General features: G+C 38.7%; 1 protein-coding gene across 1 annotated transcript in view; it reads right to left on the bottom strand.

Moving 5' to 3' along the window:
- The window catches only part of CDH2 (cadherin 2), a 115,033-nt gene that overhangs the window by 28,056 nt on the left and 62,163 nt on the right, over positions 1-24,814 (bottom strand). The window contains exons 3-8 of the mRNA XM_017738223.1: positions 10,948-11,174; positions 8,993-9,139; positions 7,770-7,925; positions 6,247-6,391; positions 5,045-5,217; positions 42-179 (exon numbers count right to left, since the gene is read on the bottom strand). Coding sequence (XP_017593712.1) covers positions 42-179; positions 5,045-5,217; positions 6,247-6,391; positions 7,770-7,925; positions 8,993-9,139; positions 10,948-11,174 — 986 coding nt within the window. The remainder of the gene's footprint in view (positions 1-41; positions 180-5,044; positions 5,218-6,246; positions 6,392-7,769; positions 7,926-8,992; positions 9,140-10,947; positions 11,175-24,814) is intronic.

Genomic DNA, 24,814 nt, shown 5'->3' with positions numbered 1-24,814 from the left:
TAAATATGCACATCCTTCAGTAACTTCTATGCTGTACTTACAGTCATGGCAGTGAACTCTGGAGGATTGTCATTGACATCTGTCACAGCGATGACAGCAGTTGCTGTGTTTGAAAGACCATATGTTGGGTTTCCTTCCATGTCCGTAGCTTGAATTATTAATGTATATTGTTGTACTTTCTAAAACACAAAATGACAACGTAAGTTTTAGACAAAACTAACATTACCATAGGACAGCAGGTGTTCCCAAAATTGCACTCTGCTAAGCAATGGAGCCTATCACACAGTTTATTCTAGTTAGCATCACCCAAAATGACAGGAGCAAAGTTTGTGCCACAGGAATACAGCAGCAGGTTGCTTATACTGAACTATCGTTTGACTTTCTTCAAAGACCATCAAGGTAAGGACAGGCTGACTGCTTCCTACTCTAATAAATCAACCCCCTTTAGACAGTTAATGCATGATCACAGGTTTAACAATGCTTTTCAAATGGCAAAAAGAGAACCAGAGTGCAGTTTATACTAAAACAGGGGAAGTCCTCAAAAGCATTTGAGAGCACTGAGCCAAGGTAGATTTCTCGGCCAAACGGCCACAACTGCCAAGGTTTTGTTTCAGCCAAGCCTGAGTATAAAACTGCTGCTGCAATTTCTTGTGATCTCTATGGAAACCAAAGATGTCGAGGCCAACAGAGACGAGTAAGGGCACTGGGAGAAAGGGGGAGGGAAGCACCAAACGAGCTATTTCCATAAATGTTAAACACCCTGGTTGAGCACGGCGCCCGTGGGCCCCCTCTCCCCCCACCACTGCCAACAGCCCTTGAGCTGGGCACTCACTCCCCCCTCACAGATGGAGCGGAGCCAGGGTCCCTAAGCACCAGAAACGCCTGGCGGAGACCTGACCTCAGCCTGGTGAGCTGTTTAAAATGACACTGACAAGGTCCTATTGAAAAAAAAAAAAATAAAAAGGAAAATCATAAAGATGTTTTCTGTATAGAGTTGCTGAAAAGTTTATTTTAACTCACTGCACTCAAATATTGTGCATGCTTCTTCATTTACCAGTTCATCATCCTTCCTTGGAGAGAGGTGCTACCATTCAGTTCTTCCCAAAAGAAAGGACACAAATGTAAGGAGCTGCTATTGCTTTGAAATGGCACTTTCACAAATGGTTTACTAACACTGGCAAAAACCTTTTGGCAAAATAAAAATATTTCAAGAAAAGCCTATCTTTATGTTTTGGGTTTTTTTTTCCACCTGGTACGTTATTTTCTTACACTGTCTATAGAGTGGGGTATATGACAGATTACTTATGGAAACAACTTATAGAATCATGAAACATGCCGAGTTGGAATGGACCCATCAGGATCAGAGAGTCCAACTCCTGATCCTAAGCAGGACAGCCCAAGAATCACACCATTTACAAAAAGGCATTACAAGTACTGATACAAAAAATAAGCAAGGGCACTTCCATGGATAGTATTTAGCATTCTTTCAAATTTTGGCCAGACAGTACAACAGACATGAGAGGTTTAACGGTTTGCACATTTCCAAGCAACAAATATGAGTCACTGAATAGAAATTTTTTAAAATAAGCTGTATGGATCTTTATCTCCCACTGAAGATAATGATTTATGCTCATGCCCTCTTTCAAACAGAAACCCTTAGAAGACACCCCAAATGTGTATTGCTATATATGCATCCCATGATTCTTCAGAAAAGCGAGATTAGTATTAAGTCTACAGAAATGCAGTATATATGTTTAATAATGCACAAATATATATATGAATTCTGACTTGGAAAATATACTTGCAAACTGACCTTCAAAAGGCTTTAAACATCCTAAAGGTTTCCTTCATGACACCAACAAGAGAAGCAGTCATGAGGGAACCAAAGAAATACTTTTGCCACTTTCATCCAGGAAAAAATCATACTTTACTTACTGTGAAGCAATAAAATCTAAAGCAGTATTGAAGCAAATCTTGCTGCCATATGATTCTGTGTTATTGAAACAGCAGGTGCTTCTGATTCATCTTGGTCTTAACACATTGATCCCAAGAAGCAAATTTCATTAAGGAAACTCCATTATTATTACACAGGGACTCAGCTTCCTTACAATCCTCTAATTCCAACAGAACCAGCACACTAGAAGCTTCCCCAGAAAGTGCCCCAAAAGACAGCGTATCAGTGGTTTTGTCTGGTTCCTTGTTTTTTTTCCCCCCTTCCCAGCACTCACATAAAGCAGATCAACTGCCGAGAGTGAAATTTCAGAAATCAACAAGCACACAACTTTCCAAGCATGGGGAAATTGGGGGAGGTGGGGTCTCCTCTTTTCACTATGGTTTGAGATGCAGCCAGGAATAAGCTGTGGAGCATGTGTCAGCAGCCTGCACAGAGACTTAGCAGCAACACATCCAAAAACGAGCTGGCAGCTTCAAGAAAGAACGCAGACCTCACCAGTTCACATCTTTCCACTTCAACACAGGCCAAATAAAGAGCACTTCACTGAATTAACCTCATGTGAGGCAGGAATGTCAGTGTGTAAATTTAAGTACCCTGCCTGACTTCTTCAGCACCTCCAGCAGCAATGCAGATGTTTTAATGCTGAAGTGAATTCCACAGCAATAACGGAAGAAATAAGAGCAGCTGGATCTCATGAAACAGCATCTTTTGAGATAACAAATGAAAGATTTCTTCTGCCTAAAGCTGGGTTTCCTTACCTAAGCAAATCTCCTCCTGTGCATGTTAGCACAGATAACGCATTGTGCATGCTAATCTAAAATACCAGCAGATGAGGAATGCTATCAGAGGAACTTTTTTTTCTTTTCCCTAATGCCTACAACACTTATGTTCCCATAATGTGTCACATTATTTAAGAATTTAAAGTTCTCTCTAGTACTTTATGATTTTAATTAGAGCTTTATAAAGAGACACAAGACTTAAGAGAAAAAGAGTGGAAAGGCAGAAGTGGGCAGACCAGCTGGGGTACATGGAGAACAAGGCACTCCCCCGCCCACTGTCACAAGACAATTCAGCTTTTGCTTTCTAGACTCCTGGTCATTTTAATTTAATTGACTTCCACAAAATGATTCAGGAAATGGAGGAAGCAAAGCAACGGCTTGGGAAGGAAACCATTTTATCTCATATTAGTCTAATTTAATATTTGAGTCATTTAATGTTAATCATTAATATCCAACATGTTCAAGAAATGTTTATATATATGCATTTGGGTATCAGCAGAGTGATCCATCAGGAAAACTGATGGTGAATGACAAGGTTTTTCCAACTGTTAATGTGAGGGTCTAAGCTCCACAGGCAGCTGGTTTCTTCCGAGTTAAATCCCTCTAGTACAGCTAGTCACCAAGTGATAAAACCTCAAGAATTATTGCTATGTCCTTCTGAAAGTTCATCTGTCAAAGATGACCAAGGGATTTTAAAAACAAGGGCAAAGCTGCCCATCATTCTTTTAATTTAATAGGGCAATACTGTAAAGTTCAGGGTTTTCCTTTGCTCAAATCCCTTCTCTTCAAAACCAACTTGAATAGAATGAATGTTAATAAAACCTCAAAAATTAATTGCAATATCTAACAGTCTGTTTAGCTTTTCAAATCTTCTGATTGCCCCTTTCAAACTGAAATGCATCAGAATATTAATAGCAAACCCAGAACTTCAGAAAGCATTTTTATTCTCCATTTTAAATAACTATAAACAAGCAGCTAAAAGATGAAGAGCAAATCCAGCACTTTGGATTTAATGAAGTAAAATGAGGTTAGTAAAACAGAAGTTGAAACAACATGTGTTCGAAAGAGATTTGTTTGGATTTTACTGCTTGTTTATAAAATAATGCTTATCTCTTGTGAAGTTTTCAAGTGGTTTAAAAGCACAGTTAGTGTGACAGATTTGGATTTGGGAGGGAAATATTTTTATTCCCAACCTCACAGATGGGTGAATCAGAGCAGAGGATCTGACACCCTCCTTCTCCAGTGGTGGGCACAGTGAAGAACTGTCTAGACAGAATGGGCCTTGCCCAGCATGTAGCAATGAATTACTGACAGATGATTTATTTTCATTATTATTATTATTATTATTATTGCATTACTCTGCTTTAGTGTGTACCTGTTTCTTAAGAGCAAACAGGCTTATGGGACAAGATCCTTTCCATGACCCCACACAGCCAAGAGTGACTACACGTATGGAATATATAGGTCCAATCTTCATCCCTAACATAATTTTCTCTCCTCTGAGTTTTTGTACTCGGGGACTAGGACAATGACCAGTGTCAACAGGGTGAAGAAAGGGAGTAAGTTAAGACTGAGGAGGGGGAGAAATATTTCACAGCATCGTAAAATTGCTTGGACTAGAAGTGACCTTAAAGATTATCTAGTTCCAGACCCCCAGTCCTGGGCAGGGACACCTCCAACTATACCAGGTGGCTCAGAGCCCCAATCCAACCTGGCCTTGAACACTTCCAGGGATGGGGCATCCAGAACTTCTCTATGCAAGCTGTTCCAGTGTCTTACCACCCTTCACAGTAAAGACTTTCTGCCTTTTAGCTGATCTAAATGCACCTGCTTTCAGTTTATAGTCATTTCCCCTTGTCCTACCTTTATATGCCCTTATTAAAAACCCCTCTCCAGGCTCTCCTGCAGGCCCCATATTTAGGTACTGGAAGGCAGCAATAAGGTCTCCTCAGAGCCTTCTCTTCTCCAGGCTAAACAGTCCCAGCTCTCTTCTCAGCCTGTCTTCATAGGAGAGGTGCTCCAACCTTCTGATGATCTTCACATCCCTCCTCTGGACTTGCTCCAGGCAGGTCCATGTCCTTCCTGTGCTGAGAGCCCCAGACCTGGATGCAGCACTCCAGGTCAGAACAGAGGAGGAGAATCACCTCCCTTGACCTGCTGGCCATGCTGCTTCTGATGCAGCCCTGTATTGATTGCCTGCAAGTGCACATTGTCAGCTCATGTCCAGGCCTCTCATCCACCCAGATCCCTGAGACGCGCATCTTTTCAGTATTAAGTGCAACCCAGACCACGGGATTAAGACCTGCCATACCTCTCTGTCAAGCCCAGCTGCTACAGTGATAATGTCACCAGTTTCGTTGTTGATTGTAAACATGTTTGGAGAGGGGCTGCTTGGGGCCTGTGACAAAATTCTGTATCTCAGCATCCCATTCTGTGCGTTGGGATCATCAGCATCGATGGCAGTAACAGTCATCACGTAGGTTCCTAGCAGCAGGATAAATAATTGATGTTATATAAACAGTTTACACTCAGATTATACAAGATCACTTTACAAGCAGTGGTCAAAGCATGTATTTCTTTTGGTAAAATCTGCACATTCCTTCTTTACTTAAAACAAACTGGCTAAACTCAAGACTCACCAACAGAGTAATTAAAATACATAAGAGGAGATAAAAATAATCTTATGTTTATAAAATACTAGATTTGCTTATAACTGAAGAAGCTACATAAACAATGAAATCCTACAGTTCTGCCACAAATAACATTTCTGTAACAGGAGAACATCTCATGTTTAGATACTTATGTTATTAATTGGGCCAAAGGAAATATACTTATTGTTCAGAATTGGTGGACATACTGATAGTGACTGAAAATCAGTATAAATAATACTTTTTCAAAAGTCTTTGAGATGTATCTCAAATGCCAAGTAAACATTGCAAAGTTAGAAAACACATTTCTGGTGCTAACCTTTCATTTTGCACTTCTGACAAATTAAGAAAGTGGTTTCAGCCATAGTGCAAACTTTAGTCTGAGCTGATTAGAATTTTAATGAGATCTGAACAACACTTAGGTTTTCTCGAGAATTCAAATGACACTGATTTCAAATCCCAGTATTTGCAAAGCCTCTGGGAATCAAAACTAGAACTGGATCTGGTGACATTTCGGAAGTCTCTTATACCCTGACCTGTCAACTAAATGAACATCAATGTCTATCACAAAAATAAATGTAAGAACTGTGATGTTATAATTAGGATTTCCAAAAACATGAACCAGAAGTCATATTCTTAAAGCCTTCCCTGGTTTTAGTTCACGTACATAGCAATTCTACCTTTTGGAAATGAATCCTAACATGCTAAAAAGTGCATTAAAAATAGGGTGTAATAAGAAGACAGTATCTAAGATTTTGCTCATCACACTAAAGATACTTTTCAAAGTATTACAAGGTCTGAAGGCACCCCCTTCATCACACCTTCAAAATGATACTGTAAATGTGATACTTAGCCCATATTTTACCTGGCTTTGATCCCTCAGGGACTGTCCCATTCCAAACCTGGTGTAAGAATTCAGGTCTATTGTCATTCATGTCAATGACATTAATAACAATGTCAATAGGATTTTCCACCTGGTTTCCATTTACATCCACTGCGTGTGCTCTCAGCTGCAAAAATCATTAAAAGTATTAAAATTTGCACAATGTATAGGTGCAAATAGATATAATAATAGTGACAGAAGTTTCAGGCCAGACATTTTTAGCTCAGTGTGTATTTTGTTATCTGCCATTGCACCCTCATATTGACCTTTTAAGTTTTCAAGTTGCTAATTGAACTGACGTTCAGACTTCCAAACTATTCTAAGTTGCAGACTTCCTTCTCTGATATGATGAAAATTATTTTAGATCATGCAATTTTGATTACTACTAGTTCCTACTGTCATATAGAATTCCGGTTTTAATAATGACTACTAGAAAACATTCTCTAAAAATATGCAGATTTAAATGTACATCTTTGTATTTAGACCAGAGGGTGGCCATTGTTAGGGAAAAGAGCAACTTTCTCCTACAGCAGTCCTGCTGATGCCCCTTACATACATATACACACACATATCTTACGGCTACAAAACTACTAGAAAGCAGCAAGGTGGCATTATTAACTTACCACTCTGGAAATGACTCATATAAATGTAAATTCCCAAGTCAGTAAATCTTGAATTGCCAATGTCAAATGCTCAGTTAAAATCTTAGGGATGCCGGAGCTGTTGTTTGAGAGAGCCTTTCACCCATGCCTCCCCCCCAGACACCTCCTGCTGTGTCCTCTGTTTGGAAGAAGCACTCAAGGGGCTCCCCAGAGCACAAAGCAAGGAGTGTTTTAATCCACGATATGTTGGAAAACTCTCTCCAGGAGCTGGGTGACTTCTGTAACGATTTCATCATCGTTTCCCAAAAGCACAGAGAACTTCAGGTCACAGTCTGCTCTCCCTCTTCCTTGAAACTTTCCTTTTCCACTAATATACTGGAATCTGTGGTCTACTTTGTCAATTTCTTTAGAGCAAAGAATATAATTTTCATAAGCTGACAGACCTAATTTACAATTCTATTAAAATGCTTAGATTTGCCCCTAAAATAAAAATTGGTACGTTATTCTTCCCATTAATTTCTCAAATCACAGCTGCTGCAATTCTAATAGCAGTCACATCCTAATTTAAGTTGCTGAATTAAAAATAAACTTCTGGAAAGTATACAATTCAGTGTAGACTGTGATCAATGGCCTGTACTTGAAATATAAGCCACAGCATCCATATTTCAATCTTTTAAAATTACTTTATCTAAATACATTTAATCACTGTTTACATATGTTAATGTATTTAAGCTGCTTAAATATAGTAAGAGTTAGCCTTATTAAGTACAATAAATACAAATCTGCTACAAACTCTTCAAATCATATCTCATGCAAAACTAAACGCTGGCTGCTCAAGTCATGTTTGAAGCAGATGTTCGTCTTCAATTTGATAATCTGATTTATGGTAAATTAAACTCTTACATGAAAAGAAGCAATCTGCTCCCGGTCTAAAGGCTTTGTCACAGACAGCTGTCCTGAGATGGGGTTGATGATGAAGATGCCTGTTGGAGGCTGGTCAGCTCCTGGGCCAGTCACACTGTACCGTAGCGAAAGGCTTTTATCACGATCGGACCTAATCTGTGTGTCAAAAAAGATGAAGTTTACATTAGCTAGAAACAAGCGCAGGACAGGACTGCTGCTGAGAAAAGCAGCAGCTCTCTATTTTCTCCTTGCTCCTTAAGCTGAACTTGCAAAAATAATTATTCTGGAAATGGTACAGAGTTGGTATAAAGTCTGAAGTTTTCAACACCACTCTTTGTTAGAAAGCTGGTCAATGAATATTCAGAAACATAAAATTATCCCTGTCTATTTCTCAGAATAAAAATGATTTGCATTAAACAAAAACAAGTAAGAATTTTTAACTTAGACAGAATTGTTTAAATCTTAGAGAAAACATATACTATCATAAAATTACACACAGAAGTCTAGTTTGTGTTTTTCCCCTTCTCTCTATACCTTTCCAGCCCAAAGCTACAGACTCTTCCACTACAGGCCAGCTCTTGAGAAACTCACCATTTTTGCTTGGACTGAACTTGTTTCATCTTCCAAGGAAACAGCTGAAGGGCATTGTATCTGTGAGGAGCAGCTGAATCACCAGCACACGCATCAAACAGAACAGAGCAAAACTGTGTCCTATCAACTGGGGCTAATGTTCTGCCAAGTTCCAACAAATTGATCATGACCAGCCAGTACCATGGCTGGAAGCCAGCCCAGAAGAGGTGCTTGGCTCCTTGCAATGGCCACTTCTGGGCAGCAGAGTCCTGTGGAACAGCTGCTGTCCTCACCCTATCAGATCCCATTTCCTTTGGTCTCCTGGTGCACTCTGCTTCCTGCTCACTCACACACCATTTCCCAGGCAGAGAACTCCAGTGCAGGAGACTGGAGAACTCCTGAACCAGCAGAGATACCCCTTAACACACTTACCATCCAAAACAAGGTCATCTTCCACCAGTACAGAAGCATACAGACAACTCAAAGCCCTGGAAATTAGACGCATCCCAGCATGCAATGCAGAGGTAGCAACAAGAAACCAGCCCGAAAGACTCTGATAAATGTCTGGACGATGAACAAGACATCATTTACACAAAATCTCTTCAAGAGCTCTCTGAGGGACACTGAAACCACACTTCTATTAGCTTCCTTACCCTAACTAATTCCTGAGGAAAAGGTCCTTTGGAATTTTCTGGTAGGTTGATTGGAGGAATAACCCAGTCTCTCTTCTGCCTCTTCAGAGGGCTGCTGTGCTTGTATTGTTGCCATGGAAATATGATTTCTTCAATTTTCCTTTGGTCCTTTCCCAGGTACAAGATAAAATTAAGCACATGTTAGTAGGAGCATTACTAGTAGACATTATAATGTAACTCAGGTACAATTACAGAACTGACTGAAAGGCTGTCTTTCCTCTGTGTTCATCGAACTGTTTTATTTCCATTCCCAGTGCAGCTTGAAAATAACCAGTATCATTTACAACTGCACTGCAAAATTGTAAGAACCCTTTTTTACCTTACTTAACTAGGATGAGAAAGGGAATTATAAACCATTTATAACATGGCACTACTGTGTAAACTGTTCTGCACTTTCTGAGAAGTAGTTAATATTTTTCAGAATTTAATAGTATATGCCTTTATGTATTTCTCATTAGCCAGAGCTCCAGTCCAGGTAATGTGCTACTGTACACTAAATTTAGATCTGGGTGTGCTATAATGTAATTTGAGTTCCAAGAGAAGTTTAATACATACTGGTAAGGAATGTCTCAAATATTTATGACCCTATTAAATCCCATAGAATTAATGCTGTAATTATTTTAAACCTATGTCAGCCATGATGGATGCAGTAGATGACCCACTTTACACACTGGGCATTAATCTCTGCTGGGTGTCAACATTCCCTTCCTATTCCCTTCTATATCTGCAGTCATTTCATCCTTTGGATGACAGCACACACAGCTAGCTTGTTTTTAAGGTTGGAAACAGGGCAACAAAAACATTTTCCAACTCTTTTAGAAGAAGAATTTTTTTAAAATCTAATCAACTATGTCACAGAGTATGAACAGATGCCCAGCTGAAGGCCGAGATTCTACTACTCTGCAGTGTCTTTGGAATAAACAGGGCATGCTCCGGCACATCTAAGCATCTGCTCTTTTACTACACTTCCATGAACAAAATGACAGTATTTCCATTGTTTAAAACATGCCTTAGCAGATTTAACACAATCACCAAGTAAGCAAACAAAAACCCGAGGATTACACAGCAGTGGTCTCCAGTGTGTTCTCAGGAAAAACGTCTTGCATAACCACATTACCTATTTTGACATTATGCTTAAATCTTTAATGTGCACCTATTACAGGTATGTTAATCTATGAATAAATTTTGTTCTTTATCTGTAAACTAGGCACTTCTCCTTCACTAAGAAGAAGGCAATAAACAGCAGGCAACAGGTACTATAACAGAAAAAGGTAGACAACCTAATATGCTTTTCTGAAGTAAATACATTGCTAATTGCATATTGCTGTGTCTGATTTTTGTTACAGTACATGGTTTATCCTATGGCAGCTTCCAGCAGAGGGAGACTATCTTCCTTACCAAGTAGTGCTGGAATCATGAATAATTTACAATCTCCAATTTGATTATGACGGGACAAGACAAAGCCAATATTCCCTGCCAGAAGTGCTTTCCTACTTACTGCTGTAAATCTACAGCTCCCATCTAATAAATGTGACTTATGCATTCTATCACAGATTTGGGTTTTTTTGCGGTTATATTTAACTGCTTGAATAAACACTGTAATACTTTCAAGCAACTTAAAATAAAGAAATGGCTGCGTGAGACTTAAATTCAGGTATAAATCTCAAGCTATACAAACAAAAAGCTCAAACATAAAGAATCCCATATAGTTAAACAGGCATGTCTTTCCATACCTTAGCAGAACTACAGAATAAAAGACTACAGAAGTTCCTTCTAAAGCTCCAGCTTTGCATGCACTAGGTGTCCATTAATAAGCTGGTTCATGGAGAGGTGCATGACAGGCAAAATTAAACCCCTATTTTTAGGCCTCTTTGTGGATATACATTTATACAGAGTGCATTTAGCTGTTGTTTTACCTTTTCTGAAGCCCCTGTGAAGGCTGGCTCAGGGGTTAGCTTCACTCTCATTTGCCATTCTTGCTGGGTTTCCTTGTCTTGAGCAGACACAACAAACTCTGTGGGCTCTGCTGAAAGCTGAAAGCTACGCTCTGCATAGACCACACCATCTTCACCTACTCTGAAATCTTCTGGCTCACTGCTCCCAAAGTGTATTTTTTTGTTTCCATCACAGCTTCGAAACCTCACTGTAAAACAGATGTAAAATGACAAACAAAAAAAATTGGAAAAGCGGCCTACTTGAATTCACTGCGACATAAAATGCACTAAGAACAAACTCAAAAGCAGAGATACTTAACTTGCTGCTGCTATTATCACACGCAATTATGAGTTAAGAGTTGTACTTCAGGGGTCAGTCCACACTGTGTAACAATGACACTCTGTGGACTGCTAGACAGAGATTTTAACCCTAGACAGGAGCAGCCTCCCTCCTACAAATTCACCACACCACCAGCAAGCAAACCATCTCCTTCCATGTCCTATGCTACATTTCAGTTGGTTGCCAGTCAATGGCTGCGGGAAGTTGCACCTCAAGCCTCGAAAAGATCCAGTCAAGCCGATTCATTAAAAACACTCAAAAAATTTAATTACACTGCAACCACAACTGCAAACATAACTGTGCTTACAGCACCTTCTCTGCCAGTGGGGATAAGGCAGAAACTCAGAAATACGTTAAAAGTATTAAATTCTGTGCCCACATCAGCCTGTGATTCAGCTGTGTCATCTCAGGAAGATTACTTATGAGCTCTGGGAGTTTCTTCGTACCTCACTGACAAGATGGAGGAGGCAGTTAAGTACCTCACAGAGAACACCTAAGTTAAAGGGCTTGAGTTTTTATTTTGGTTTGGGTTTTTGTGCTTGTTTGATTGGGGGTTTTTTGTTGGTTTGTTTTTTTTTAAGCTACATTATGTACCACACACATCCCTTTATCTACTTAGGAATTACCTGTTCTTGTTTAATTCCCTCCCTCCTTCCTTTTGTCATGTCTGAAAGATACACACTGGAACAAGAAGTCAGTAAAACCGATCGTACAGATAATGATGTGATGTGAACAAAACAGAACTGGTAACAGGTTACTGCCTTCTCTACCAATTGTTTTCACCACCACTTACCTTCTGGGTTACTGCAAATAATAAAAAAGTAAAAAATTGAAAGTGTGCTTTTATAAGCAATGATCGCTCTTTAATGTTTCCAAAGCATTATGAAATATTTTGATTGTATGGGCAATAGAAGTGCAAAATAACATTACAAAGGTGGTGCTGAAATCCACATAGTGAAGATGAAGATGAAATGAGGCCTTAAGCTTCATTTCAGTTATTGGACTTTTTATATTGTGCTAAACCATGCACAAACTATTTAGCTTCAAAACCTAAAGGTCCTTCTCAAGAAACATCAGTACGAAATGTCACGCATCGTATGCTTTCTTCTGCAGTGCACTGTTTCCAGGAAGGTACTGGGAAGAAGAATCATACTTTTTTGTATTTGAACTTCAAGGACCAAGCTGATGTTCTGACGACAGACTAATTTCTTTCCTTATCGCACCCTTTCAGTTATCTCAGTTATCCAGAAGTCCCCATTTGCCTTCTCCTGACAGGAAAGACTGTAATTTAAAAGGGTCCATCAGATACAAAAATGAGACAAAGCACAGCACTACTCTAAATAAATGATATAGCATCAACCTTCTTAATTTTAATCTTGCTGGACTGGGCGGGGATACTGCTCTTTCCAGGCAGATCCCAGAGTTCAAAGGTCTTTTCCTGTGAAAGGCCAGCCTCCCTTGGGAAGAAGAGCATGGCATGTCCACAAAACACTGCGCCCTGGAAGAACAAATCTGCCTGGGTAGAAGGCTGAAGCTTCACCATCAGGGCTGCTCCTGTGACCCACCTTGAGGAGGCTGACTCTGGTCTTCCTCATAAGCAGAGAGAGTGCTTTTCTAAAATTCTAATAAATACTCAGTCTCTTACGTAAGTCTTCATGTACTTAAGCAATTCCTATTGCTCAAGTCCATCCTACCTGCTTTATCAGGTACAATGACTTCCTTTCCTATAATCTACACGCCACAGGTCTGTAGAATATGGAGAAGGTGACAGATCCTCTGGTTTGCTGTTCACATGGGAGGAGAAAACTGACAGACAGAAGGTCCAGATCCCATATGTTAACCATCCCATTGACCTCCCACTTTTTTCAATATGGGCCTTGCAGCTCCAGTCAGCTCACTGCAACATTATGTTGAAATGCAATGGCCGGCTGATAAAATGTATTATTCTACGCCAAGAATATAAAACTTCCAGTATGTAGAAACTATTACCACAGTTCTAATTCTGTAATTCTGATTGGCCCACCTTCAGAGCTGGGCAGACTGTATTGCCCAGCACAAAAATAAAAAGATGTCTAAGACGAGCTTACTCAAAGGTCACTACATTTAATGATATAAGAACTAAATGACTGGACTATTAAACAGTGCTACTTGTACCTGGTTACAGAGGCACAGACCACCCAGACTTCAAGCATGGAGGAAGATGGGCATCCTTGAAATGCCATCATTGTTCACAAACAAAACTCTCAGAAACAGTTCACATAAGTCAAAACCCAAAAAGCCACCAGAAACGTAACCCATAGCTCTGTGTCTCTGCTAATCTCTCATCTCAACTCCAACTGCTCTCAAAGTCTGCTTTTCAAAAGAGTGTCTTGACCAAAAGAACAAAGAGCAAAGCCAGCTCCACCTCTGGCTCTTCTCAGACTTACTTCTGTAAAGTACAAGAGTGGGAAAGAGAATGAAGATTAATCTAAACTTTGATCATTACTGTTTTTCAAAAAGGTGAAAGCTAAAATGAGTATTTGTCATTATGCTCCAAAAGACTAAGATATCACAATAATATTTTATAAAAAAGTATTTCCTAACTATTGCACAGTAACAGTATACATTCATATTTTAGATATTCAAATTCATAAAGAAGACTTCTTTCCCCCCATCTCCTTACATAGAGACTCCAGCAGCACAAAAATAAAGCAAAAAAAAAAAACCACCTTGCTAGCCACTTCATTGATATTCTTCCTCCAGGCAACCGTGTATTATGAAATTCAATGAAAATCCCTTCCTATGACAGTATCCTGGTAAAAACATATAAAATTGTCAATGTGAGAATTATTCTCCCTTTGCAAGGAGCACACATTAACGAATTATAGTCAAGTATAACCAACTATAATTAAATTACCTTGACAGAGTACAGGTTGTGCAGGAGCTACTCTCCCCCCAAACACATGGTTATCAGTCCTGTAAATTCAATTTAGATCACTTTGCTTCATTTTTCAGTGTTCAACTAGTATGAACAGAGTGATTTCTGACAGCAGGTTTTTAGGCAAAGATTTTTTATTTGCAAAAATGCTACAGGAAATATTTTTTTTACTGTGAATAATGACTGCTTATGCAACCATGTTCTTTTCTAAAAACCACAGGAAAGGGAGGCATGCTTTCCCCAAGTCACTTTATGCTGACAGATCAATCACAGACTTTTTTCCCACTTAAAAAAAAGGTTAACTAGATATAACCTCTCTGCAGAATCTTAGTCACTTTATATGCAATAGAAAGAGTAATCAAGTATCTGATTTTACTGCTTTTTAATAACACTCTGCATAAATGACTGGATAACAGTATCATAATCTGTAAAAATAACGCATGGATTTTTAAGTATTTCTGAGTTTCCTGTGCATCTTCTGAAAGTATCTGCTTTTCAGAAGTGTATTATTTGAAAGCCCTGGGAAGTAGTCAGTCAAACTCAAATATAACTGTTTCAGTTTTAAAGAGAATACCTTTGGTTCTATCAAAGTATTAATATGCAACATGGGAGTAAATGCACTTAGTTCACAGGCTCAAAACAAGGCTGTGCACAAGGATTTACAAAAGTAGAGTCTTTAAACAGAAGAAAAATTGTACTTTGTACTAGCACATGATTACTATTAAATATTACACCCTAAGACAGAAGACCATTAATACCCTAATTTGAGTCTTTTCTTCTCCTAAAACCAATGCAAGTATATTCTATTAAATAAAGAATAAAAGAGGACCTCTGAGACTACAACACTGTAAAATGAAAATCTACAGCTCCATGGTAGCAAAGGATGCTTTCAGCTTAACACTTTCTCATGGAAGTAATTACAACATATGCATACACATGTAGTGTACAAAACGTTAAGAAATAGACATGCAAATTCATTTAAACTGCACTAGAGATCACCACCACTCAATGCTCAGGTCTAATGAGATGAATGATTCATACTATCTCTAAAATACATGTCCAACCTCATGTACCTTACTAGTAATCTTCAATTACCTAGAACCATTTCTCAGACAATAAAACACTTTTTTCAGCTACTCATGTTGGTTTGCACTCTTTGGCAACCTGCTTCTGCTCGTTTTGTCTTAGGCAAATAATATCAAAATTATTTGATCCAAACAAGGACTGAGTAAAAAATGATACAATGGGCTTGCTAACCTATGACAGGGCTATATTATTTACATCAATTTTTAATGAACGTACTATATTCATGTGCAATACAGAATATTCATACAGAATTTTCATTACTCGTTTTGATCGTGAGACTGAGTCTACCATCTGTATTTTTTGCACTTGGAAAATATTCAAGTCACTTCTAGATAACACCCACATGCATACAAGCAAACTAGCGTGTTTCCTTCAGTAAATTTGCTGGAATGCTACTCCTCTCAAATGCTCTTCTCAATGCCTAAGCATCAACCTCAAGGCAAAGGCTCACTTAGCAGACATTATGGAAATTGCAACAAATGCCAAGTGCTAACAACACATATACTTCAGCAACACAGTTAAGAGTGTGCATCATAAAACAGAAAACCTATGGCTATTTAATCCACTTGGCATTGTTTTGCAACAGACAAAATAAATAGAATACGAAAGTTTCTTAGGTACAACTACCTACTAGATACCACTTTTACCTTTGACAGAATGAGAAACTATATGGAAACACTCTGCTTGAACTGTCTAGCTATCTGCATACTTAATATCTGAACACTCTCCAAGAACACTGTATTTAACAAGTCTTTACTTCTCAGAGAGAGAAGCAGGAGAAAACTACACAAGAAACAACATATAATGCTTGCTCCCCCCGCCCCCCCACCACTTTATAAATTAGTAATTTATTCATACTGGTTACTTCTGTATCTGTAAGATGATCTGTTAGTCCTACTGACATGGTGCACAAGCTCATATTTCAGTTCATCGCTTGTTGGAGTGGCATGTGTAATGCCCATGAGACATCCTTTACTATAATTATAGATGACCTTGAAAAGAACGGGGTTTTTGACATCCTGGTGAACTGTTATAATCACAAATAACTAAAGTACATCCTAAATTGCCTTTCCCATCAGTGCCTTTAAATTTGGTCTGATTTTAGAACTTCCTGAAACCAGCTTTAAGTATTATTAAATATTATTTAATATTTGATTTTCTGATACGTGGGTTGTCCACACCAGCCAGAAAAATACTGTTTGCACCTGTAAACGGAGAAAATTAGCTACGGAAATTACTGAGTCAAAATAAATATGAAATATAATCAGGTTATTTTAGGCAATGGCATTTCCCTACCTGTATTGTAATTCAATTTGTCTTTATATCCTTTAGAGATATTTCCATACACCAGCATTATTTCTAAAAGGTTCTTCTGGTCTTTTTTCTAATCCCTTTTTCTTCTCTGCTTTTACATTTATAAATGTAAATACATTTATAAACCTGTAGTTTATCCCATACTCCAGACCATCCAAAAATCTCAAAGTGCTACTAATTCTGAGCCTTGTTGGAGTAACCAACCTGTGACACTTGGAAAGAAAGCTGGCTGTCAAAAGACAGCTACTTACCAAAGCCTGCTAATTCAATAATTGCTTTTGAAAAAAAACCTGTGCCTTGTGCTGAGCACTGTGTTCTGCCACCCCAGCCCACTCCGAGTAGAGGGCTGCTTCAGCAGGTCACGCAAGCCCAACTGGAGTTTTGCCACTTACTAAGGGCCAAATACGGCCATTTGCTTCTAATTCCCATTTGCACTTGTCTTCACCATCTTTACAACCTGCTTCCACGGGTAAGCCTGGTTATGAGGCTCTCAAGTAGCGAACAAGTGTCACATCAGAAGGTTTCAACTGAGGTAAAACCGAGGACGTATTCAAGCTATTTACCAACTTTAGGTGTTTCATGATCTGACTAATAGCAGCTTAACCTCCCACATTTCCATGCTCAACTGTTTGCTTAATTGTCTATTCAGTTAGGAAAACAATAATTAAAAGGGAAAGTGAGTTGCAAGAGTAAGGCTTAATTCATACTGTACACGTTTTTCATTAATTGAAAGCAGTTCGAGTGATCTGCAGCAAGCATTAGGTAAAATCTAGTACTAATATACAACTTTACTCTGGGGAATTAGGATGTTAAATAAGTAGTCTACTGCACAGAAGTGCTAAGTTTTTATGAAAGTTGTACATTATGCTGGTAAAAATAATTTGTACTGGTTACTACAACTATGATTCAATGTAATTCTCTCTCCTGCCCCACCCCCGAGACTGCTACTCCTAGATAGATAAATATGTACATTTCCTAAAATAACACACTTTCAAAGCAATCTGGCAGTCTACATGACAGAAGGACACCGGACATGAACCTCCCTTCTCCCTATTTCTGCAACATAATTTTTTTCATTCTTAATTTGTACAATTACTGTGACATTTTTTTCTTTTGAAGTATTTTGTTGCAGGGTACAATTCGGAAATATTAAAGCTGCTTCCTACGTTACAGGAATGATTAAGGTCTATTTTTAAAGTATTTTCTTTCACAGGTAGCTATCACCAGACTGCCTAATTCTTGCATTCACAGGGAAAGACTCACACAGTTCTTTAATAAAATGCCATCTAGTTTCCAGTTCCCATAATCCTTTTTGTTTACAGAACAAAGTCGTAACAGGCATGCCAGAATGAAAATGGGGATAATGTTCTTTCTATTCGATAGAAATGCCTCTGCAGCTTTTCAGTACGGGAATACCAGCCATCAGCAAAACACAGGACTGGTATCTCAAACAGAGTCCAAATTATATCTGATTCACTGACCCTTTTCAGTCCTTGCCTCTACCACTCACTGGCACAAAGATCTGTGCTTTCACACCCCTTTTGTCTTTATTTAAAAAAAAATAAAATGTACAAAAAGAGAATAATCATCTTCAAGAGGGAAAGTACTTATATTTCGACAACTGCTTTTGTTTTAAAACACAAAAAGGTTTCTTTCCATTTTCCTCCACTCTGTATTGTTTGAGGCAGTTTCACTATAGATGAGCTATAAGCCCCTGCAGAGTTCTGCACCAGCTTTTTTCCTAAATGATGCTAGCTGAAAGAAAACTCAGTAATAAATGTCATTTCTGTACTCTGGAGTATGCAATGCACCTTTAATACTTTCCCAAGTATACCATTCCACACAGTAATAAAAAGAAGGATTAAACACTAATCTCTTATACCCATAATGCATCAACTGACTACACCTGCTAAAATCCAATTTGGTAATTAAAAAATGTATCTACTGAACAGTCAAACCAGGAGACTAAAGGAAAAGTACTGTCTCTGCAGATAGCTAGCAGAAAACAGTTGCAAAACTGAGGCACTTAACACAAACCTATTTTTACCTCTATTCATTTTTATGTGACCTTAAGCAGTGTAAGAAATAAATACCTACAATTACAGTGCAGCAATTAAAGGGCAGTTTTTGTGCTACAGTAATGACTTAAGCATCTAGTAAAAACTAGGTAAGCAGCTTTGCCTTTTAGTCTATCTTTAGAAAATGCCAAAAAAGTTACTCTTCTTTTTTTTTTTTTCTTTTCCCTCACGAGCAATAAGGAAAGTGAGAACAGAGAATAGATGCTTTTATATGTTCTCTTTGCTCACTGTTCTTGGCCTGAAGTCCTTTTAGGCTTCAGGTTTCAAGATTTTTTCCTTGCTCTTCTCTCTGTCTTTATTGTTCCTTCTCCCTGCCTCTCCAGGTGTTCTGTTTTCTAGTTTCTTTAAACTTACTTTATTCCCTGATGCTCCCATTTTTCCTGTCCCCTCTTTCAACTGTTCTCCTGACAGAGGTGCTGAGGTGTCAAAGCATTGCTAATTTCAGGCTGCAGCTTAGGCTTTGAGCACATCTAGGCAGAAAGATCACTGGAGGGCTGTCTTTACAAAAATAAACAAATTAACTAAATAAATAAATATCCACACTCCTAGAGTTTCTGTAAAAAGCCAGAACTTGCTGAAATATCAAATGGGTGCATGCTTTCAAATGAGCTGATGATCTGTTTTACAGATTCAACTGGTCAGCAGCTTTAAACAGTGGCTTAAGCCTGCACACTAAAAGGGGTTCAGGAACAACAACAGAACATAGGAGAGAAGCATATATCACTTTCAGGCAGTGTGTCGCTTCTTACCATAAAAAGAAATACAATAAAATAAAATTAGGGATTTTTCTCATTAAATTACAGGATTGCTCAGGCAGAACTGAGTGTTGTATTTGCATTGCATCGCATCAAACAAAAATTCCCAACACTGACAAAATGGCAGTGATCCTCTCAACAACCCTGCCTCCCATTAAAAAAAAAGTCTTGAAAAATGCAGGAACATTTAATGTTTTGTATTCTGCTGCATACCCCAGCATACCACCTGTTTCTTGAGATCACATTTTGCAGTCCCTCCCATGTGGCTATGGATGCTTCAAGGGGAAGGGGACAGCTCTCCCTAAACTTGCCTTTCAGCTTCACAAACCAGCACACATTTGAATGCAGTGACCTTCCTCAAGCACCAGTACAGATTTTCATCTGCTTCCTTCCTTCCTCTGTCTGGTCTGCCCAACACTGGTGGCTTTTGTCACTCTCCCACATGTCATTCCTCTGGGCATGCTACGGTCTAATTTTCCAAAGCTGCAGCTATTCTTCATGACTTTTAAAAGGTCCTTAGTCATACTCTAGTTACTGTGGCAGCTCTGTGTGCCACTTATTTCCTAAAAGATGAACACTGTTATCCTCTGGGGGGAACCTGGAGAACCTTCCAGCCAATGGAGCTGGATATGGACACAACTGCACCAGCACCCCCACAGCAAAGAGCAGGCACAGCTGATCTCAAACCAGAACAACCCTGTTACACAGGGATGCTCATTTCCTTAGCAAATGGACAACAGCGAAAAAGTACCCTGCTTGGACAGTGTACTTTTATATTAAACAAGGGCAAGAAACCTGCCAGTTGCCAAAGGGGGTGAAAGAGACAGCAGAGACAGCCCAGCAGTATTTACACTGATGTGGTTAGATAGCAATAAAAATCATAAATCCCACAGATTATACTATCACTGGATCATGTCCAGTAGGCCTCAGGCAGAAAATTAGTTGGCATGGCAGCTTAATAGTATCTAGTCAGACCTCAGGTTTTCATCATTATTATTCTTAAACAGAGATATCTGACCTTAAAAATCAGAAAAAGCTCTTGGTGACTGGTGCAGGCTAGTACAGAGTATTTCACAGCTAGGCCACAGTAGTGCTCCCCATAACAAAGCAGAGGACTCAAAAAGTTGGATGTCTATCCCATTATGAGGGAGTACCTGTGAGTGAAAGTAACCCCAAAATGGGTATTCACTCCCTCTGTGTATTGCTTTGAACATTTAAAACAGCAAGGGTGACAAGCTAATTAACTGATTATCATTAAAGAGGGGGAAATATCAAGAGAACTATCAGGAAAATGCCTGATTTCACATATTTGAAGATTATTATTTGGGTAGTTCATAGAAGCCTGTTACAGCATCTCTCTCAATATGCCTCACATTCCCCCTCAATCCAATATACGTGTGCATATACCTTAAAAATAAATGAAGAATCACTAGTACTAGAATTAGATTGAATTAGAAATATATAGGAAATATACTTGACACTGCTCACCATGGAAGCTCACCTAGAACACTGCAACATCACAGGGAAACCTTAATGTTGTCATCAGTCCACACATGGGAGCCAAGAGTAATTAGTGTATATATTACGTATTTTTCCTCATGAGCTAAAATAAGTACAATGATCAGAAAAAAAAAAAAATACAGTGCTGGAATACTTTCTAGTGAATGGCACTCAGTGAACACTCACAAATCATTATTAATTATTTTTATATTCTTGGTTGACTACCTAAACCATATTCTCAACAAGATGAAAACCGCCCATCCGTGCTAGATCACCAAGTATCAACAGTAGGAAAGGAAAAACAAAAGAGGAAGAGAAACTTGGTCTTTTTGTATCTACACTACAGAGTTGGGACCTCAGACTTGAGTCTTTTCAAACTACTATTTTATTTCATGTAAGGCCTACTTGACTAGGTAAATTAGACAAACACTGGCTGCAAGCAGAAGTAGTACTGTTGCTTCATGTTTGACTGCACCATAGAGCACAAACTCATTAAAATGACCAACATGAGGTTACTTGTGTACAGCTGACACAGTGTAAGTCAAAATTTAAGTGACACTACTTTCCTTCAAGAACGTTTACCGTTCTTTGAATATCTTGTCTAGGGATTACAAAATTACGAGGCTCAAATAATCCCCTTAAGTTCATATTGACAGTAATAGAATTGACAGAAATAAAAGAGGCGTTACACCAGGAAAAAAACACTGATAAAAAAAAAAACGTTTTCTTCGCAAAATGCAGACAAGCGTGACAGCAGCACAACATGGTACCAGGATTAATATAGGAAGAGGAAGAAGAAAATAAGCCCTTGGATACAATTTGCAGACAAATGAGAGAAATAGAGACAGACTTCATTCAAGAGGGAACTTTCAGTACAGCCACTGCAAAATTAAGACATACTACAGGATTCTATGCCAGAGCAATGCTGTGCAAATTTATGCCATTTATTCCAGGTGGAAACAGAAGAGACAGACCTGGCTGAACAGACTCTTGTTTTACAATCGTGATTCAGTCTAGTCACAGAAGAACAGAGAAGAAAAAGAACAGATCTTCTGGTATATTTGAAGATACTCTTCCTATGATAAATGCAGCTTTTTTTTTTTTATGTCTAGACTTTCCTGGTGGCCTTGTGAGCACAAAACACGAGACATTTGACATTCAAATTGTGTTAGATTGGAATAATGCCTGAAAATAGCAGGGGCTTGACTGATTGAACTAGAACTGAAAATTCTACTTTTAGCAAAGCCTAAGGATGAGAGCAGGGTATTACCTTTCTGAACCCCTTCGCTGGATTGAACAGTTACATGAGCTTTGAGACCAAAGATTACAGTTATAAATATCTCAATGAAAACCCCACATGTGATAATGGCTCCTAGAGGGAATCATTAGGATTCATTTCTGGATGTGGCAATTAACCTATTACTGTCTGAGTCAAGACTACTTTGCTGAGAAGCACTGAGCTATTGCACTCTATGCAGTCTTGATTTTTCAATTATTAGTCACAACATTCTAAGTTTCTTAGTAAAGATTACACAGCAACACCCTCCAAATGCCCAGACTGCATCCCAAGTGTCTGGGGATTATTTCTACAGCAATCAGTATAACGGGACTGATCCTTGACTAGGAGTCGTAGGTACAAGACAGAAACTGTAGTAACTTCTAACATTTAGATAAATCAAACATGATTCAAATACCTGAACAATGGAAACACTCAGTGGTAACTTGCAGAATCAATGCATCACAAAAATGAAACTACATTTTCCTTTAGAAACCCAAGTACTGTATTATTCCAACAGAAAGGCACTCCTTGCTTTGCTTACCAGAATACTAAATATTCATTTCCAAAAGGAATCTGAGTGGAAAAGCTCCATTGTAATAAGCATTTTAACATTTCAATGGCTATTTCAACTGCCATCTGTATTCCTCTCAATTTTCCTCAGATGTTTGAATTCCTCAAAAAGACACCTGTGGCATTCACACACAAGAACAAACATCTCCTTTCACTTCCTCTTCCCAAAAACAATGCCAGTTTGCAAAGGGAATAAAGCAAGCCATGCTACACTTGCTATATACTTCAGAAAATACTATCCAGTGTGTCCGACAGTAATGACTGCTCATCCAGAGGTATTTTTCCTTAGGATAAGCATTACCATGAACATCTTCTGCGAAGATCACTGAAATGCTGTACTTTGATGGCTAATATAAGCAGATTCATGAACTATCTAAAAGACTGTTGAAGTTACTCATGGCAAAATTCTTTCCTTTCTTGGTGCATGATGCACAGCTCCTCTCTAATACTATACTCTAGATGTGTCTTTGTACGCATCTGAAAATGCTTTTGGTCCATAAATGCAATAGTGTCACCAACAGAGAGAAGACAAAGTCATTCAGTGAAACAGCATTCTGAGTGTCTGTTGAAACAAAAATGCAGAGGATGAAACAGCAACCTGTCATCAGATGTTGGGAGTCTGACATTCGTCAGTAGCAGATAAAAACTGCTCACTGCTCTCTGCTCTCACCTCTGTCTGAGGGAACTCACTGCATGCAGATGTGGCCAGTCTGCATCCATAGGCAAGGACTGGAGTCTCTGCAGTGATGTTTAGGATCTATTTCACTAGGGTTTAGGGCTGTGTTCTAGGAAGTTTAATAAAAAAACAACAAACAAAGAAAACTACACCAAACAAAGCAAGAAAAAACCCACCAAAACAAAAACTCACCCCAAAAAATGCAAACTAATCCAACACTAAAAAGCTACAAAACAAACTGTCCCCTCATACATGCATGCCCTGAAAATAATAATAAAAAAAGCCCCCAAAGCTAAATACTTCCTATTAATTTCAAGTAATTTCAGTGCAGGTATTCTCTACTACTTTGTACTTTGTATTAAGATGTGCACATTGTAACTGTAAGATAGATTCATATTCACAGCACCCTACCCCATTTTATAGGAAAGGCGAGGAATTCAGTTGCCCTCTGGAGGAGGCTCCCAAGGAACACAGCCTGCAAGCCTGCAAACACAGGCTCAGTAGTTGACCAAAAGGCACTATCCAGAACATGTAGCATGACCTCTTCAGCTTTGTTTGGACAGGTTGCTCACAGTCCCTGTACTGCAGACCTTCCTGCCCAGTGGAGAGCGTACATGGCTGGTGTAACACTTTGATGAGGTAATCAGACAGGTTAGCAAGCAATATAATCAATTTGATCTGCCATGTCAGCTGAGCACTTGGAGTCCAGAACAACTCTTATTAAGTTAGGCAATGCCTACAGTAAATGAGTGATATTTTATTTTGATTTGCCTCTCACGGCTCAAATACCAATTGTGGTATCTAAAGCTCACCTTCCCATGAGAAAGGGATTTCTGCAAACTAAAAGCAGCCTCTCCCTCAACAGGAACAAGCAGCAAGTGAAACTGAACAGATCTGACCTTACAATAAACATCTGAGCTACATTTTAAAATACTGGCACTGAGATGTTATTACTTTGCTTTGATATGCTGCCAAAGGAAAGCAAAGAGCCGTTGAAAATTGAACTTCATTTTGAGGTCCTGTCCATTTTTCAATAATCCTTGTGACACTACGTACATAAATTAAGGATGTTACAAAAGGCAACATACTATGATGTCATAAAATAATAACATTCATGTGAAAGTCTTAACAGATTCATGCTTAGTAGTGTCATAAACCAGAAAAATTACCAAGGAACATACACATGATCCCACAAATGAAATACATATGGTACCCTGGGTATGGAGAAAGGTATTTGGGTAAAATTAACAAGGCTTCTGGCTCACAAGCACACAACATGGCTGTTGTTCCTTATTATAAGTAAAAAATTTATGAAGTTCACTACAGTATGGATT

The sequence above is a fragment of the Corvus brachyrhynchos genome, unplaced genomic scaffold (assembly GCF_000691975.1).
Source record: "Corvus brachyrhynchos isolate BGI_N302 unplaced genomic scaffold, ASM69197v1 scaffold106, whole genome shotgun sequence".
In the NCBI taxonomy this organism is placed as follows: Eukaryota; Metazoa; Chordata; class Aves; order Passeriformes; family Corvidae; genus Corvus; species Corvus brachyrhynchos.
The sequence above is the reverse complement of the archived record's forward strand: the minus strand, read 5'-3'. Positions and strand labels throughout refer to the sequence as shown.